The sequence below is a fragment of the Balaenoptera acutorostrata genome, chromosome 13, assembly GCF_949987535.1.
Source record: "Balaenoptera acutorostrata chromosome 13, mBalAcu1.1, whole genome shotgun sequence".
Taxonomy (NCBI): domain Eukaryota; kingdom Metazoa; phylum Chordata; class Mammalia; order Artiodactyla; family Balaenopteridae; genus Balaenoptera; species Balaenoptera acutorostrata.
In genome coordinates this window covers 21567605-21587855 of record NC_080076.1, presented here as the reverse complement: position 1 = coordinate 21587855, position 20251 = coordinate 21567605, and the positions used below count along the sequence as shown (strand labels likewise).

Here is a 20251-nt window from a genome sequence, read left to right as displayed (position 1 = left end):
ACCTACCATTTACTTAGAACTATGCCAGATCATAGAGGCAGTTTAACATGCTTTGTCTGTTACTTCACATACTTAAAATGGTTACTTATAATTTTGGAATGCATAATACATTCAGCTCCATAGGTTTACTTCAAAGAATTCATAAGTTATTCAAGTGAGGTACTACATTAAAACACATTTAAAATATTCACAGGATGATTATTTGGGGTGGAGAATGTAGCTTTAGAGATAAGAGCCTAAAGCGGGAGCGGGGAGAGGGCGAATTGGATGAAGGCAGTCAAAAGGTACAAACTTCCGGTTATAAGAATAAGTAAGTACTAGGGATGTAATGTACAACATGATAAATATAATTAACACTGATGTATGTTATATATGAAAGTTGTTAAGAGGATAAATCCTAAGAGTTCTAATCACAAGGAAAAAAAATATTTTTTCTGTTTATTTAATTTTGTATCTATATGAAATGATGGGCATTCACTAAACTTATAGTTTAGTGGTAATCATTTTATGATGTAAGTCAAATCATTATGTTGTGCACCTTAAACTTGCACAGTTCTGTATGTCGATTATATCTCAATAAAACTGGAAGAAGAAAAAGAGCATAAATGTTACCCAACAACAAAGGAACCAGTAGTTCAACCCGGGCACTCCACAATCTTCATACTCCCCTTATATCCCTTCTCTTTACCACTCTACTGGGGTGGATTTCAGGGAGAATCTGGATCTCCCAATACTTTATCCAATGTTCTTTCCACTAATCTGCTGTCTTACTTAATCCAGCCTCAAGCCAGTGGTGATTTGGGGGGATGAAAATATCCTTTGGAAATTTCTAACTCTAAAGAGCCCAGATTAAAGGAAAATCCCACCAATAATTTTGTAAGTCTGCCTCTTTTCTCCTGTAGCCATGCTGGATCTGCTTCTAGTTTCATTCAACCTTTAAGTGGCGTAAAATTCACATTTCATAGTAAATCAGTTTTTAGTTGAAACCATTTAAAAAACAGTTTTCTTTGGTTCTGCCTCCCTGCTAGGTCAGGTGCTAGGAGAAACTCTCCAGGCACGTCCAAATAGTATCATTGATATAAAATATACTCTAAGTATCCTATCTATCTCCTTACAGTATCAGATTTAAGACTCAGCAGAACTATGAATAAGGATAACATTATCAGATAAGACAACTGATGAAACACATGAGAGCATTTTTTTTAAAACTCTCTTTATATACAGATTACCCAGTTCTAAGTTTGCTTTTAAAAGACTACTTTAAAAATGTTATGCTCATGGTTGCTGTAATTTGTGGATACATTCATTTCACAGAGTGGCTGTGGGTACCTTGCCAGTACGTGAAATGTTCTGAAGGACAATGATTGTTCTCTGCAGAATGATTTGAGTTTCAAAATTTCTGGAGGCATTTTTTTTTCAGTTGAAGAGTCAATAGAACAGACACAGGATTATTGAGTCTCATAAAGCATGCCTACAGTGTGAGACCCAACCAAAAGCTATCCTCTGTAAGGAGAGGCTGTTTTCTCTTTTGGATTGAAGTATGAGAATTGAAAGAAATATTTTAACTGTTTCTCTCCCCATCATCTTCCCTGACCTAATAAGGCTTTCCATTACTAACGTTCGACCCCTCTTCTCACACATACACACTCTACACCCACACCCTGAGAAGCAGGGTTAGAGGAAAGAGTTAGGTAAGCTGGATAGCAACGAAAAATGTAGAGCATATCTGGTCTACTAGAAAGACATACATTAAATTTAAATTTTACAGACAATAGTAATAGACTACTTTGGTTTTGCATTTTGAACTTTTCAAACCACTGTCATATCTATTACTTCATCTCCTTCCCCACTAAGCTTTATAAGCTAGGCAGAGCAACACAAGGTAATGGGGGAAAAATACATACATGGAGTCAAATAAATGGGCTCTAGAGTTGGCTTTCCTGTGTCCTGTCATGTGACTTAACTTGTTTAATCTCCTTTTTTCTTATCTATGCGGTTGGGATATTGATATACTATCAATATAAAAAGAATAAGTAAGATTCTGCATAGCTAAGTAGGCATGTAGAGATCTTTATGAAGACTTGGGTAGGTTGTATAACTTGACAAAATTCCCCATGAAACTAGAGCTGGAACTCAGATAAGCTGATGGCTTTATCCAGGCCTCTCCCCCCAGGAGTACCCTTCTACTTCAGTCCCACGTCAAGCCATAATCCAGACATTCATATTTTGATTGTCCAAAACTCTATATTGACCTTCCTTATCAAATGGAGAAATTTTCTATAATTTATTTTCTACTAAAGTGATTCATCATTTGATGTTTTATATGACTTTCCATTCAAAATACATTCATTGACTATTGACTAGTGCTTACCAGATACTAGCATGGATATTGCAGGAGATAGAAAGTTGTGCAAGACTCAGTCTCAGCCCTCAAGATGTTTAGAGTTCAATGAAGAATTTATCAATATGCTGTAAATATGTGTGTGTGTGTGTGTGTGTGTGTGTATACACCACACATATAGAGTGCCCATATCTCACACTAGACAATGCATAAAAAATTGTAGCTAACATTTATTTAGTACTTACTCTGGGACACATACTATGCTTTACTTGACTTATTTCACACTTTAAGTAGCACTGTAAGGTCATTGCTACAGTTATTTCCATTTTATAGATGAGGAAGCTGAGGCTCAGAGAGGTAGTGCCTAGGTATTCTGCCCCCCCTCACACACACACATACAGCCATGATTTTCCAAAGTATCCATACTTCTAGGCTAATGATTTATGTTGAATAGTAAGTTCTCATAAAGTTCCTGAGAAAACTCAGTGAATTAATGGCATTTATAGAATGCAAGTGTATCACTCAAGAATACAAACAAGGCATATAAGAATGTAAGAAATACAAAGGACAGTATTGCTTAGTTGCCTCCCAAATGCCAGTTGTGTCTATGCTCAAAGAGACTAGTTTTATCAAAGTGTGGTCTTCCCTCCTAGCTGAAATATTTCTCATTACCCCATTCCTCCCCTTATTTCCATTTCTAAGACTTAGAGGTATTCATGACAGGGAAGGAGGGAAAGATTCAAAGTTATATATCAGCCTATCAGATACGAGCTGCCCGTTTCGTGTTCTATTGGATGGGGTTCCATCTTAGTCTACCAAGTATTTTTACATTTATTTAAGGCACACATTTTACAGCTATTTTTAAGAAGAGCTTCTGATAAATGTTTATGAGGTCATCACTTAAATAGGATGGATGGGCGCATCATCGAAATGTTATTAGAACCGTTAAATATTTATTTGATTTTATAATGAAATGTAGGATTTCCATAGCTATAATCTAAGAAGGATTCATAGTAGAATAAAAAAGATATACCACACTAGAATACCTAAGGGAGGAGATAGGTATGACATAGGTGGAGACAAAAAGTTTTCCTTGATTTTCCTAGACATAGATATATAACAAATGTAATAAATTTAAAAGTAAATATTTAACCTTGGAAGATGATCAAGATCTAAATAACAAGCATAAATTGATATTTATAATAGGCATAAATAGTTTTTAAATTTGCCTGATGATATGGAAAATACCCATTAACCTGGGAGATTAACCTTTTTCTTCATTACAATTTTGATCTTTTGAGTAAGCAATAAAGACAGACAATTTACTTTCTACTAAAATATCCTTAACCTGTTGTTTAAAAGACAAAGAATGTGTTCAGAAGACCAAAAATATTATCACTAATGTAATCATTTAATATTTATCCAATTTATTGTTCTCTTCCTGATCATCTGCTCCAATGACCATACTTCAATGTATATTTAACGTGACCTGTGCACAAAGAAAGAAAAGCACACGACACAATATTGCTTTTGTCCATTTTCTTTATAACAGCTATACAGATTCTGGAATTACTAAAAGTTTGTATCATAAAGAGTTTTTTTAAAAATCATAAGCAGTAGAGCTCTAAAAATTCATTTTATTACCAGTGGACAATAATCATAACCATCTATGTAAAATACATAAAACATTAGAGCCTCTGAAAAAAAGACTTTGATTATTAGAAATAAATTGAAGTCGAAGTCAGTGCAGATAACCTTAAAAATGGAACTGACAGAAGGAAGTGGAATTGGTCCTGTCTCTGTGGTTATTGCCTCACCTGAGAAAATTTATCAGCTATCTGGCCCTTTTAACAACATAACACCTGATTTTATTGATTAGGTTTTAGATGTACAATCAGCCAGTGTAAACTGGTACAGAAAGGAAATAAAGTCAGTGCTGTGTCCTAGGTCTCCCGCTGTTTGGAAATAAATTCCTTTTTTGTTGGCTTTTGATAGTCTTCTTATGTGTCTTGATTTACCAAGTTGATAGAGTTCATTTCTTTTTCTCTTTTCTTATTTCCCACTTGTTTAGTCAGAAGACACAACATCTCTGAGTTACACAGCAACAGGCCTCAAACCAAACACAATGTATGAGTTCTCGGTCATGGTAACAAAAAACAGAAGGTCCAGCACATGGAGTATGACAGCACATGCCACCACATATGAAGCAGGTATGTGAAGAAAGACTGGCTTCGAAATTTCTACTCTTGATATTTGGTAGTGGTGTTTTCCAGGTACCAAGGAAGTTGGAACCTGTGTCCACCATGATGTCTAAATTATACCTTATTTTATATAAAATCATTCATAGCATTTTTATATCTAATATTATCCTCCCCACTCTAGATAAGAAGAAAATGAGTCCCCAGTGGATTAAGTGATCTGGTTTTAATCTGTACGTTAATTTAGGAGACCTGAATCTAAATCTTCTTTTCAATACATTTAAGCAAAGGCATTTTACTCTGTCCAAAGCATGCGTGTCTTTGATCAACAGACATAGTAGGTATTTACTTTTTTTGGAAAGAAATTAGATACAAAATGAAACATTGCATTACAACTGTAGCCTCATGGATGCTTACCCTAAATAACTTCAGCTGACAGTGGGAAGAAGTTTCTGGGGGGTCATGTTCACTGTTTGGAAATAAGACAACACAATGGAAAACTTTCATGCATTTTGCAATAGTTCAAGTCGAGAGTAAATGCAATTCACTGTAAATTTTACCAGTCACGTTTACTATGGGTCATAAATGTTGAGTTTATAACCTTAGCAGACATGCAGTGCACTTGGCATTTATAGTTCCCAGAAATACAACATCCGAAGAAAAAAGAGTTTAACATACTTTTTGATTGCTTTCATGGCATTACATCATATGTGGGGATAAACTGTACCACATGTTTCCAAATTTTAAAAAATATGCCAGTAAAACTTTTATCTGGGTAAGCTGAATTTCTTTCTCCATTAGAATTTGCCCAATGGCATGGCAGTTCTAATTTTTATTTCAGGCTTAACTCTAAGTTCATTGTGAATATTTTTACAATTTGAGGGTACTTCCTTCTATAAGAAGTTTTTTTTCTAGGTTAATTTAATTTCAATACCTTCTTCTTCTATTTTACATGTTTATAAATATTAAATCATTCTCCTAGAATTCTGCTCTGGATGTCAATGTTCTTAGCTTCTTAGGAAGAATAAGACAAGCTGAATGAGTTATGAACTATGGGGAGAATAAAGGCTCTGCTCTTTCTTTTTAACTTAAAAGGAGAAGAAAAGAGTTAAGTGAAAACCAGTAAGGCATTTGGTCTTCCCTGAGTGAAAGAGGAGTAGTAATTTCCTCATTCATTTTTCCCTGTCATAAACATAAATGCACACCAACGTCTGACTTGATAAATGCACCCTATTGATTCCTCCTCAACTGCCTAGCCTTGTAGGGATGTCAGGGGTGAGACCCATTGCTGACCAAAAGATATTAACTTTTAGAAATGTGGCTAGGAGGAAGGGTGATTGTCAAAACAGATAATGACCTGGACAGAGGTGTAAATAGCATGTGGATAAGATCCCTGGGTGATGATGAGAAGCAAGAAGTAATTCACAAGTGTCTGCAGGTTTTATAACTGGGAGAAGGAAATGAAGTGAAATAACTCCAGCGTTTGCTTCTAATTCCATAATAACGCAAAGACTCAATGGGGCTGTGTTGTTATGCACTTGTGCTGAAATTACTCATAATAAAGGTAATGGCAGCTGACAGATTCTTGAAATGAAACACTTCATTCTGTCCAGGTGATGAATCCCTAATTTTACTCTAGTTAATTGAAATAAAATAAAAATAATTGGAAAGACAGCTGAAATAATGAAGTCTTGGAGAGGGAACAAGAAGCAGCAGTATTCCCAGGCTTTAGAGATGAGGAACTATAGGACTCTCCCTTCAAGGTGTTACAGTCACAATGGTTTGACCCATGTGTTTTCCTTTCTTGTATCAACATTCAGTTTCCCAGAAGAGAGAATCACACAGCTAAAGAGAGTGAGATGAAGGCCATGAAATTTCTATTTGATGTTGCTACCCAGCTCACGTGACACAGAGGAGAGCTTGTTCCCAAAGGAAAAATCCAAGTGTTCTCCCTAAATGAAGGAGGGAATGAGGTGTTGAGCGGTCTAAAAACAAATGCCCAATACGATTTCCAGGGCTGGAAATCTTCTAAATCTTGAATGTTACCATCCACTCATACACTTAACAAAGAAATTGAAGCATGGGAAAAGTCCTTTGAGAAACAGACAAACCAGAGGGCAGTGCGGGTCCAGTTGTCTGAGATACTGATTACGGGTTTCCAATAAGGTTCATTTTAATTGTCATGTCCTGAGATAGGTACTTGGTATAAAAGGTAAAGAGAATATAGCCTTTATCTTGGAGAGAATTATAATCTAATACATAAGACAAATATTTTAAAAATACAACCTTGAAGTAACATGAAAAATACAATCATAGAATTTTGGCCAAGTTGGAATCAGAGCACATAGATCCAAGTATAAATTCTGTCTGGAGAAGTCAGGGAAGATTTCACAAATGAAATAATGACGGAGCTGTGGCCTGGGTGGATCGTCAGGTATCCATTCCAGGGCCTTCCAAAGGAAGGAAGCAGCATGCACAAAAATACACAAGCAAGTATCAGAAAGATGTCTTAAAGAGACGCTTAGGAATGGTTCAGAGTGACTGGAGCATAGTTTTCATGGACAGCATGGGGACACGAGAGTGTATAAGAAAATAAAGTATAAATCCTGCAGGGCCTGGTATTTATTATTTATTGTTATTAATATCATTTAATTCAATGAGGACAGGTAAGAAGTTATAAAAGATTATTTCAGGAGAACCCACGAGATTGAAGAAGAGCAGAATGTAAGACCTCCTTCTGCTTGACTTAGGGGATCACTGAACTTGTTAGGGCCACTATAAATATCCAAAATTTTTTTTAAAATAAAAAAATAAGTAAATATGAGGGAATAGTATACAGTTCATATGATAATCCTAAACATCTAAGACATTGATGCCAATACCAGAATCTCTATTTACCAACAGTCACATGGCTTGAGGAAAAAGAAAAATTTGCTCAGCACCTGAAATAGATTAGTCATTAGGTTGTTTTCGGGTTTTTTTGTTTTGTTTTGTTTTTGAAAAATAACCAGCTCTTCAATGTATTATTTTGCTAAAGCTGGAGTCATTTTATATTTTTTGAATATCAACATAGAGTCAGTGAAGCAATCTAATCATCATCATCTGTTTGCTAAATAAGCATCAATTTTAATTTTAACACAGTTAAGAAAAAACAGACTATTCTGACTAGTTAGAAAGACAGATCTTTAATTACTTCCAAAATTGGAAATTTTCTTATTATGTTTGGTATAATATTCTAATTTGTGGCTATATATTACCTTCCTATCTGTGGCTTAGAAAATATCTTGAATGAGCTCTTTATAAAACTAACCCTTCTTTAAAGTAGCATTGCCTCTCTGGTATTTTGCTATTACAAATCTTTTTTGCAATAATGTCCTTTCTTTCTTTTCATTTATATATATATATATATATATATATATTTAAACTGAAATACATGGTCATCCAAGGCAATGCTTCCTTCTTTATTTTTTAATTTATTTTAATTTATTTATTTATTTTATTTTTGGTTGTGTTGGGTCTTCGTTTCTGCGCAAGGGCCTTCTCCAGTTGCCGCAAGCGGGGGCCTCTCCTCATCGCGGTGCGTGGGCCTCTCACTATCGCGGTCTCTCTTGTTGCGGAGCACAGGCTCCAGACGTGCAGGCTCAGTAGTTGTGGCTCACGGGCCCATTTGCTCCGCTGCATGTGGGATCCTCCCAGACCAGGGCTCAAACCCGTGTCCCCTGCATTGGCAGGCAGACTCTCAACCACTGCGCCACCAGGGAAGCCCTAAAATACATATTAAACTATGTTTAATATACAGTCTCTTTACTCAAGGATCTACTACACTAGACCTTTTCTTCTCATCCTTCTCTTCCTTCTGCTTTTCCTTCTTCCTTCTCCTCCTCCCTCTTTAAAAAAAAAAGTTAAGTATATTAAGTACTTTATCAGGATATTAAAATTCGGTGAAACTTTGGTTAACCTGGTATCCTAGTGGCTTGGAGAATCAGGGCACTGGAAATCAAATGGTATGATAGATGGGAATGTTTGATGTCCCTCTATTTGGAATTCTCTTAGGAAGAGAAGCTGGAAATATAGTGTTGATAATGCTCAGATTCTGCACTGTTACAGTCAACAGAAGAGCCGAAGAGAATTATGAGTGAAGAGGAATTCAAAATTAGCACCAAGTTTTACCTATTTGTAATATACAAATACACCTGTGCAGAGATCAGGAAATTCCTCCAGAACCCAAGCTTGGAACTTAAAGACATTCTGACATTGCATATGTCAAATTTGGGGTAATTGAAAAAGGCTATGTATAGTAGACTTGGACATTGTGAGCTGCCTAGAAGGAAAACTGACTGCATTTCAAAGCATAGCGAGTGAGAAAGCAGGTCAAAGGAAACCTGAAAGATACTGGACGAGCTTGGCCAGTTTGCTGCCGCCTTTGAAATATATTTAAATTTTTGTTGAGCACAATTTAGGGGAAGAAAAGTCCTTTTATCCTTCCAGGTTCTTGGTTGAGCCCCCCTGTAATAAGAAACAGATTAACAGGAGAAAAACAAACAGAAGTTTGATAATAAGTATACCTCTTGTATATATGAGAGATAACCAGGAAAACAGTAATTCCCTAAAATGGCCACCACTTTCAATACCACCTCCAGCTAAAGACAAAAGGTGTTGGAGGGTGGGAAGCCAGTAATGGGAAGTTTTCAGGCAAATCACAATAAACAAGGGCATGGTTGTTACGTACATTTAAGTCTCTGCCTCCTTGTAATCCTCCTCTTCCTGGCACAAAGAGGGAGATACCCTTATAAACGTATAAATTTCCCTTTTATGAAAGAGTAACTTCTACTCGGTTTTCAGAACTTTTCCTCTGTCTGTTGTTTCTTAAAAATAATCAGCTTAATTCTTATGCCAAAGAGGCATATTTGGGGGTGACAAATTCTGTTTCCCTCAAACAACATGTGTGAAAAGTAGCTCTAAGCAAGACAGCATTTCTTGCCATCTTTACTTCCTACCAGGTTGATACTAAGACCCTCATAGATTCTATTTCCTCTGTTTTCAAATATTTCTTTGCCTTCTTGTTGGGAGATACCTAGTATGTTACCTAAGCAAGATGTTGTGACCTGCATGTAAATTCTTTATTTTTTTTGGTCTTTTTTTTTTTTACATGTATGTATGTATGTATGTATGTATGTATGTATTTATTTATTTATTGCTGTGTTGGGTCTTCATTTCTGTGTGAGGGCTTTCTCTAGTTGTGGCAAGCAGGGGCCACTCTTCATCACGGTGCGCGGGCCTCTCATTATTGCAGCCTCTCTTGTTGCGGAGCACAGGCTCCAGACCCGCAGGCTCAGTAATTGTGCTCACGGGCCTAGTTGCTCCGCGGCATGTGGGATCTTCCCAGACCAGGGCTCGAACCCGTGACCCCTGCATTAGCAGGCAGATTCTCAACCACTGCGCCACCAGGGAAGCCCTTTTTGTCTTTTAAGGAAAAATAAAATTAGGTGAATTTTCATTTATATATAAATCCTACAGTTGTAACAGAATTTTGTGTCTTGGAGACATGTAGCCATCAATCTCACTAAGTATGTGTCCATTTTTTGTTGTTCTTATAATGGTTCTTACATTTTTAGTGCATCGCTCACTTGAAAATACCAGTTATACTTTTCTCTACATTCACACATATTCTGTTCTCCTCTCTATATTCACACCTTTGAATGTCAGTTAACTTCCATGGAAAAACATTAATTTCTGTATCTTTGTTTGCTTGTTTAATTCAAATACCTAAAATAAATTGTACATGGTAAAATAAGCATGATATACTGTGTGATAGATTATGAGTGTCAACATCATGATTAGAAGTCCCATAAATGTCTGTTTTCTTTCACATCCAATGACAAGACCATGTTTCTGTTTCATCTCACAGCCCCGACCTCTGCTCCCAAGGATTTGACAGTCATTACTCGAGAAGGGAAGCCTCGCACTGTCATTGTTAGCTGGCAGCCTCCCCTGGAAGCCAATGGAAAAATTACCGGTAGGCACCTCAGCTTTATTTCCTGTGCTGCTCCGCTTGTCCTGTGATTGCTTACCTCCTGTGCACTGCTCATGCCTTTTATGTATTAGTTTTCTGTCCCAGCATCTCAGTTGACTCCTGACCCTTTCTGATTGTCTCTTCTTGCCCCCTCTGACCTTGGAATTCTTCTAATGGAGCCTACAAATACACACACAAACACATTTCATTTGTGTTGCTTCCTGAAAGATGTGCATTCCACTTAGTATAGACCTTTTGCTTTTGATTCTGTGCAGCATTAGGATAACCTTATAATGGAATGCCTCTGAGCCTAAATGACTAAAAAGAAGCCAGTTGTTTGGCAGTTATAAAATACAAAAGACACTTAATGACTGTATATTTTTATAGGCAACATAGGAAGGAGGTTTGTCTGAGGGTTTTTAGTTTCTCACTTAGCTTTTAGCTTCTTACTTAAATCATAAGGTTCAGAAAACACTTGATATTGACTGACGGAAATTGAACTTAATGAATATTTCACAGTGAAAGATTTTATTTTGCCAAATATTTCTGATAACATCGATGCCTAATTAAAGCATCCATTAGAAACCTGTAATGTTAATTTAGTATGAAAAATATAATGGAGTGCTATCAGAGATTTTGCATTTAAATGATCACTTTAGGCTTTTAATAGATGTCTCCATAGCATATAATTATTATGAAGAAAATTGTATAACTAAAAATGTGCACATTATAGTCTAATTAACTTGAACCATTGGGTTAGGCGCATGTAAGAGTCACTCCTGTTTCTTCTTTTTTTTGCATACCAGAAGTGGATAGCATTATTATAAATTAACAAAGCAATTCAGTCATTCTGTGATACAGAGATAAGCTTGGAAATAACAGTTCAGATGGCACACTTACTTTATGTGAGTTACTTTTTGAATTTTACAGAATGAAAAGATAATGTGAAAATTCCAAATGTGGTTTAAATTTAAGTAGAAGACTTGTTTTCTCTAGTAAATTGCTCTTACTGCAATAACAAACAGAATTTCCATTTGAGCTGAACAAATATGGAAAAAGAAGAGAGACATAAAATCTCTCCCAAATCTTATATACTCACTTGTCACTCTGCCAGGCTTTTTAGAACTGAGGGTGGCTCATTATAATTTTTTCTTCCCCTTAGTGTTATGATCTATTATCATTGGTTCTGTTTCAGTACTTTTGTAGATTTTGATTTGTTTACATGATGACTTTTCTTATGTTATAAACATATTTATAAGCATATGGTAAATCAACAGATAATAAGTTTAAGAAGAAAAAAATAGAATAGAAATTGTCTAAATAAAAACAAGTTCTGATAGAAACAAATATATTTTGGGGTAAAGGATAAAATAAGTCATATACTACCCAATTTTCAACTTTATTTAAATAAATGTCATCACATGGTTTATGTGAACAATAGTATGTGTTTTCTTTTTTTTTTATTTTTTAATTTAATTTTATTTATTTTTTTATACAGCAGGTTTTTATTAGTCATGCATTTTATACACATCAGTGTATACATGTCAATCCCAATCTCCCAGTTCATCACACCACCACCCGCACCCCCGCTGCTTTCCCCCCTTGGTGTCCATACGTTTGTTCTCTACATCTGTGTCTCTATTTCTGCCCTGCAAACCGGTTCATCTGTACCATTTTTCTAGGTTCCACATATATGCGTTAATATGCGATATATGTTTTTCTCTTTCTGACTTACTTCACTCTGTATGACAGTCTCTAGATCCATCCACGTCTCAACAAATGACCCAATTTAGTTCCTTTTTATGGCTGAGTAATATTCCATTCTATATATGTACCACAACTTCTTTATCCATTTGTCTGTCGATGGGCATTTAGGTTGCTTCCATGACCTGGCAATTGTAAAGAGTGCTGCAATGAACATTGGGGTGCATGTGTCCTTTTTTTTTTTTTAATTTATTCATTTTTTTATTTATGGCTGTGTTGGGTCTTTGCCTCTGTGCGAGGACTCTCTCCAGTTGTGGCAAGCGGGGGCCACTCTTCATCGCGGTGCGCGGGCCTCTCGCTATCGCGGCCTCTCTTGTTGCGGAGCACAGGCTCCAGACGCGCAGGCTCAGTACTTGTGGCTCACGAGCCCAGCCGCTCCGCGGCATGTGGGATCTTCCCAGACCAGGGCTCGAACCCGTGTCCCCTGCATTGGCAGGCGGATTCTCAACCACTGCGCCACCAGGGAAGCCTGCATGTGTCTTTTTGAATTAAGGTTTACTCTGGGTATATGCCCAGTAGTGGGATTGCTGGATGATATGGTAATTCTATTTTTAGTTTTATAAGGAACTTCCATACTGTTCTCCATAGTGGCTGTATCAATTAACATTCCCACCAACAGTGCAAGAGGGTTCCCTTTTCTCCACACCCTCTCCAGCATTTGTTGTTTGTAGATTTTCTGATGATGCCCATTCTAACTGGTGTCCGGTGATACCTCATTGTAGTTTTGATTTGCATTTCTCTAATAATTAGTGATGTTGAGCAGCTTTTCATGTGTTTCTTGGCCATCTGTATGTCTTCTTTGGAGAAATGTCTATTTAGGTCTTCTGCCCATTTTTGGATTGGGTTGTTTGTTTCTTTAATATTGAGCTGCATGAGCTGTTTATATATTTTGGAGATTAATCCTTTGTGTGTTGATTCATTTGCAAGTATTTTCTCCCATTCTGAAGGTTTTTTCATCTTGTTTTTGGTTTCCTTTGCTGTGCAAAAGCTTTCAAGCTTCATTAGGTCCCATTTGTTTATTTTTGTTTTTATTTCCATTACTCTAGGAGGTGGATCAAAAAAGATCTTGCTGTGATTTATGTCAAAGAGTGTTCTTCCTATGTTTTCCTCTAAGAGTTTTATAGTGTCCAGTCTTACATTTAGGTCTCTAATCTATTTTGAGTTTATTTTTGTGTATGGTGTTCGGGAGTGTTCTAATTTCATTCTTTTACATGTAGCTGTCCAGTTTTCCCAGCACCACTTATTGAAGAGACTGTCTTTTCTCCATTGTATATCCTTGCCTCCTTTGTCATAGATTAGTTGACCATAGGTGCGTGGGTTTATCTCTGGGCTTTCTATCTTGTTCCATTGATCTATGTTTCTGTTTTTGTGCCAGTACCATATTGTCTTGATTACTGTACCTTTGTAGTATAGTCTGAAGTCAAGGAGTCTGATTCCTCCAGCTCCGTTTTTTTCCCTGAAGACTGCTTTGGCAATTCAGGGTCTCTTGTGTCTCCATACAAATTTTAAGGTTTTTTCTTCTAGTTCCGTAAAAAATGCCCTTGGTAATTTGATAGGGATTGCATTGAATCTGTAGATTGCTTTGGGTAATATAGTCATTTTTACCATATTGATTCTTCCAATCCAAGAACATGGTATATCTCTCCATCTGTTGGTATCATCTTTAATTTCTTTCATCAGTGTCATATAGTTTTCTGCATACAGGAATTTTGTCTCCCTAGTTAGGTTTATTCCTAGGAATTTTATTCTTTTGTTGCAATGGTAAATAGGAGTGTTTCCTTAATTTCTCTTTCAGATTTTTCATCATTAGTGTATAGGAATGCAAGAAATTTCTGTGTATTAATTTTCTATACTGCAACTTTACCAAATTCATTGATTAGCTCTAGTAGTTTTCTGGTGGCATCTTTAGGATTCTCTATGTGTAGTATCATGTCATCTGCAAACAGTGACAGTTTTACTTCTTCTTTTCCAATTTGTATTCCTTTTATTTCTTCTTCTTCTCTGATTGCCGTGGCTAGGACTTCCAAAACTATGTTGAATAATAGTGGTGAGAGTAGACATCCTTGTCTTGTTCCTGATCTTAGAGGAAATGCTTTCAGTTTTTCACCATTGAGAATAATGTTTGCTGTGGGTTTGTCATATATGGCCTTTATTATGTTGAGGTAGGTTCCCTCTATGCCCACTTTCTGGCGAGTTTTTATCATAAATGGGTGTTGAGTTTTGTTGAAAGCTTTCTCTGCATCTATTGAGATGACCGTATGGTTTTTCTCCTTCAATTTGTTAATATGGTGTATCACATTGATTGATTTGCGTATATTGAAGAATCCTTGCATCCCTGGGATAAATCCCACTTGATCATGGTGTATGATCCTTTTAATGTGTTGTTGGATTCTGTTTGCTAGCATTTTGTTGAGGATTTTTGCATCTATATTCATCAGTGATATTGGTCTGTAATTTTCTTTTTTTGTAGTATATTTGTCTGGTTTTGGTATCAGGGTGATGGTGGCCTCATAGAATGAGTTTGGGAGTGTTCCTTTGCAATTTTTTGAAAGAGTTTGAGAAGGATGGGTGTTAGCTCTTCTCTAAATGTTTGATAGAATTCACCTGTGAAACCATCTGGTCCTGGACTTTTGTTTTTTGGAAGATTTTTAATCATAGTTTCAATTTCATTACTTGTGATTGGTCTGTTCATATTTTCTATTTCTTCCTGCTTCAGTCTTGGAAGGTTATACCTTTCTAAGAACTTGTCCATTTCTTCCAGGTTGTCCATTTTATTGGCATACAGTTGCTTGCAGTAGTCTCTTGGATGCTTTGTATTTCTGCAGTGTCTGTTGTAACTTCTCCTTTTTCATTTCTACTTTTGTTGATTTGAGTCTTCTCCCTCTTTTTCTTGATCAGTCTGCCTAATGGTTTATCAATTTTTTTTATCTTCTCAAAGAACCAGCTTTTACTTTTATTGACCTTTGCTATTGTTTTCTTTGTTTCTGTTTCATTTATTTCTGCTCTGATCCTTATGATGTCTTTTCTTCTGCTAACTTTGGGTGTTGTTTGTTCTTCTTTCTCTAGTTCCTTTAGGTGTAAGGTTAGATAGTTTATTTGAGATTTTTATTGTTTCTTGAGGTAGGCTTGTATAGCTATAAACTTCCCTCTTAGAACTGCTTTTGCTGCATCCCATAGGTTTTGGATTGTCGTGTTTTCATTGTCATTTGTCTCTAGGTATTTTTTGATTTCCTCTTTGATTTCTTCAGTGATCTCTTGGTTATTTAGTAACGTATTGTTTAGCCTCCATGTGTTTGTGTTTTTTCCGTTTTTTTTCCCTGTAATTGATTTCTAATCTCATAGCATTGTGGTCAGAAAAGATGCTTGATATGATTTCAATTTTCTTAAATTTTCTGAGGCTTGATTTGTGACCCAAGATGTGATCTATCCTGCAGAATGTTCCATGCACACTTGAGAAGAAAGTGTAATCTGCTGTTTTTGGATGGAATGTCCTATATATATCAATTAAATCTATCTGGTCTATTGTGTCATTTAAAGCTTCTGTTTCCTTATTTATTTTCATTTTGGATGCTCTGTCCATTGGTGTAAGTGAGGTGTTAAAGTCCCCCACTGTTATTGTGTTACTGTCGATTTCCGCTTTTATAGCTGTTAGCAGTTGCCTTATGTATTGAGATGCTCCTATGTTGGGTGCATATATATTTATAATTGTTATATCTTCTTCTTGGATTGATCCCTTGATCATTATGTAGTGTCCTTTCTTGTCTCTTGTAACATTCTTTATTTTAAAGTCTATTTTATCTGATATGAGTATTGCTACTCCAGCTTTCTTTTGATTTCCATTTGCATGGAATATCTTTTTCCTTCCCCTCACTTTCAGTCTGTATGTGTCCCTAGGTCTGAAGTGGGTCTCTTGTAGACAGCATATATATGGGTCTTGTTTTTGTATCCATTCAGCAAGCCTGTGTCTTTTGGTTGGAGCATTTAATCCATTCATGTTTAAGGTAATTATCGATATGTATGTTCCTATGACCATTTTCTTAATTGTTTTGGGTTTGTTTTTGTAGGTCCTTTTCTTCTCTTGTGTTTCCCACTTAGAACTGTTCCTTTAGCATTTGTTGTAGAGCCTGTTTGGTGGTGCTGAATTCTCTTAGCTTTTGTTTGTCTGTAAAGCTTTTGATTTCTCCATCAAATCTAAATGAGATCCTTGCTGGGTAGAGTAATCTTGGTTGTAGGTTCTTCCCTTTCATCACTTTAAGTATATCATGCCACTCCCTTCTGTCTTGTAGAGTTTCTGCTGAGAAATCAGCTGTTAACCTTATGGGAGTTCCCTTGTATATTATTTGTCTTTTTTCCCTTGGTGCTTTCAATAATTTTTCTTTGTCTTTAATTTTTGCCAGTTTGATTACTATGTGTCTCAGCTTGTTTCTCCTTGGGTTTATCCTCTATGGGACTCTCTGCACTTCCTGGACTTGGGTGGCTATTTCCTTTCCCATGTTAGGGAAGTTTTCGACTATAATCTCTTCAAATATTTTCTCTGGTCCTTTCTCTCTCTCTTCTCCTTCTGCGACCCCTATAATGTGAATGTTGTTGCGTTTAATGTTGTCCCAGAGGTCTCTTAGGCTGTCTTCATTTCTTTTCATTCTTTTTTCTTTATTCTGTTCCGCAGCAGTGAATTCCACCATTCTGTTTTCCAGGTCACCTATCCGTTCTTCTGCCTCAGTTATTCTGCTATTGATTCCTTCTAGTGTAGTTTTCATTTCAGTTATTGTATTGTTCATCTCTGTTTGTTTGTTCTTTAATTCTTCTAGGTCTTTGTTAAACATTTCTTGCATCTTCTCGACCTTTGCCTCCATTCTTTTTCCGAGGTCCTGGATCATCTTCACTATCATTATTCTGAATTCTTTTTCTGGAAGGTTGCCTATCTCCACTTCATTTAGTTGTTTTTCTGGGGTTTTATCTTGTTTCTTCATCTGGTATATAGCCCTCTGCCTTTTCATCTTGTCTGTCTTTCTGTGAATGTGGTTTTTGTTCCCCAGGCTGCAGGATTGTAGTTCTTCTTGCTTCTGCTGTCTGCCCTCTGGTGGATGAGGCTATTTAAGAGGCTTGTGCAGGTTTCCTGATGGGAAGGACTGGTGGTGGGTAGAGCTGACTGTTGTTCTGGTGGGCAGAGCTCAGTAAAACTATAATCTGCTTGACTGCTGATGGGTGGGGCTTGGTTCCCTCCTTGTTGGTTGTTTCTCCTGAGGCAACCCAACACAGGAGGCTACCTGGGGTCTTTGGTGGGGCTACTGGCGGACCTGGGAGAGCTAACGCCAAGGAATACTTCCCAGAACTTCTGCTACCAGTTTCCTTGACCCCACGGTGAGCCACAGACACCCTCCTCCTCTGCAGGAGACCCTCCAACCCTGAACCAGGTCTGGTTCAGTCTCCTGGTTCAGGTCTGGGTCACTGCTCCTTCCCCTGGGTCACGATGCACACACTACTTTGTGTGTGCCTTCCAAGAGTGGAGTCTCTGTTTCTCCCAGTCCTGTTGAAGTCTTGCAGTCAAATCCCACTAGCCTTCAACGTCTGTTTCTGTAGGAATTCCTCCTCCCCTTGCTGGACCCTCAGGTTGGGAAGCCTGCTGTGGGGCTCAGAACCTTCACTCCAGTGGGTGGACTTCTGTGGTATAAGTGTTCTCCAGTCTTTGAGTCACCCACCCAGCAGTTATGGGATTTGATTTTACTGTGATTGTGCCCCTCCTACCGTCTCATTGTGGCTTCCCCTTTGTCTTTGGATGTTGGGTATCTTTTTTGGTGTGTTCCAATGTCTTCCTGTCGATGATTGTCCAGCAGCTAGTTGTGATTCTGGTGTTCTCACAAGAGGGATTGAGAGCACATCCTTCTACTCTGCCATCTTGGTTCAGGGCCCCAGAATGTGTTTTCAACTCTGAAAAAAAACCTTAATTTTGCTTTTCAGTTGGAAAAAGTAAAAATCTCTCCCATATTAAGAAATGCCAATTAATATGAGCAATAAAATTCTGTCTGCCAATGTCACAGTGCATGTATAAGAAATCGTGTCCACACATTTTATTTAGAGGTGTATGTTCAATAGTTCTCAATACTAAAAATCCATTCTTGTACAATGGCGTAGTAAAAGTTTGGGCTGAAATACTTTTCACCTTTAAAGACTGCTTCATTTATTAAAACCAATTTGTGTTTATCATGTTGAGATATTTTGACTCAATTCCACAGGTAGCAAACACTAAAAACCCTTGAAACAACTTTAAACAACACTTAAAACAACTTCTGTTCTATGCATATTTTGATTCTTTCATTCAAATCACTTCAAAAAGTAGGATGATAAAATATTCAAAATATCAGACTGTTAGGCTGAGGGCCCAGATTTTCCACACTCAGTTTCTTGTGAAAGGACAAAGGAAGATATGAGTTCTTTTCCAGTGTGTCAGAGCACACGTGTGCCTATGTGGAGGGATGTACTCCCATCTTACTTTTGTATTTCTTTGTTTTCCTAAATCCCTGTATGTGCACAGCAGGTGAGCAGGATGGTTACGAACCCAAGCTTCTGACGGAGATACCTGAGCAAGTTATTTAACCTCCCTGAGTCTTACTTTAGAACTTCTTTTGTAGAATTGTTATAATAAAGGACTGAGAAAAGTCCCTGATACCCAGTGAGCACTGAAATAATTTAGTGATTATTATTCCCAGTTGAAATTCATTCTAGGACAAGGGTTCACTAATGTACTCTGCACAGAACCAGATCATCAATTTATGAATATATATATTTATAAATATATGTATGTAAATATATATGTGTGTGTGTGTGTGTATATATATATATATATATATATATTTCAAAAAGATTAAACAAAAAAGAGGATGAAAGAGGAGATCCAGGTAACTCCAGTGCCTAAATTCGTTGATTATAAACTGGCATCTTAGGAATTTAGACTGACATTTTCAGAAGAAAATGGTTCAAAATGAATTCAGCATTTACTACCTGCTTGGCATTCTGCTAAGCACTTTTGTATTATAAGTGATCATATATTCCTGTTATTTCATTTTGAAATAAAGAGTTGGGGGCCTTCCAGTGTAAATAACTTTCCCAAAGTCAAATAAAAAACAAGTAACAGAGCTGGGATGTAAAACTCATGTTCCTACTCTTAACTATTACACTGCGTTTTTCTCTTCTTATCAGTATTCTACTGGTCCAAATCAATGATGCTCAACTGATTTATGATTTAATTTATCTGAGGGATTGAGAGTGGTACTTTGTAAAAACTCCCCAAGTGATTTTAACGTACAATTAGATTTGTGAAACACTGATCTAAATAAATGCAACATCTAACGTTATTTGAAATAGGGACCCGTGCAGATAAAAGAGTTAGAGCCTCAGAGATTGTTTCCTTAACAATACCATCTAATGACTAAGGTTGTACGCTCTTTTTCTGTGTCATTCGATACTCTAGTCCAATTCCTCTTCCTTGAAATTCTCCTCTCTCTTGACTTTTGTAAAATCACCTAACCACTTTTCTTCCCACTTCCAGGCTATAACTTCTCAGTCTCCTAAGCATACTTTTCTTCCACCTGTTCCATAAGTGTTACATCCCAGAACGCAGATCTTTTCATTCCCTTCATTACTTTCTCTGAAAAAGTATCTGCACTATAGCCAGGGCTTCAGTGAACATGATCTTATGTCTCTGAAATCTCTGTCTCCATCCAAGGAATTATAAATACACACATCCTACCTCATATTGTACATTTCCACTTGTCTGTCTTAGTGTAACCTCATTCTATTCCCCAATCCCCCTCTCTCCCATTCTTCCATTTTTTGCTCTATCACCCACCACAAATGGCCAAACAATGCACTATTATATTCTGGAATAGGTTGTTAGCCCATTGGGATTGTGAACCCAGTTGGGCACTCATACTGGAG

The 20251-nt window shown here is 36.9% G+C and overlaps 1 protein-coding gene across 1 annotated transcript in view; it reads left to right on the top strand.

Moving 5' to 3' along the window:
* The window catches only part of DCC (DCC netrin 1 receptor), a 1191297-nt gene that overhangs the window by 1052980 nt on the left and 118066 nt on the right, over window positions 1–20251 (top strand). The window contains exons 18-19 of the mRNA XM_057527412.1: window positions 4413–4551; window positions 10448–10555. Coding sequence (XP_057383395.1) covers window positions 4413–4551; window positions 10448–10555 — 247 coding nt within the window. The remainder of the gene's footprint in view (window positions 1–4412; window positions 4552–10447; window positions 10556–20251) is intronic.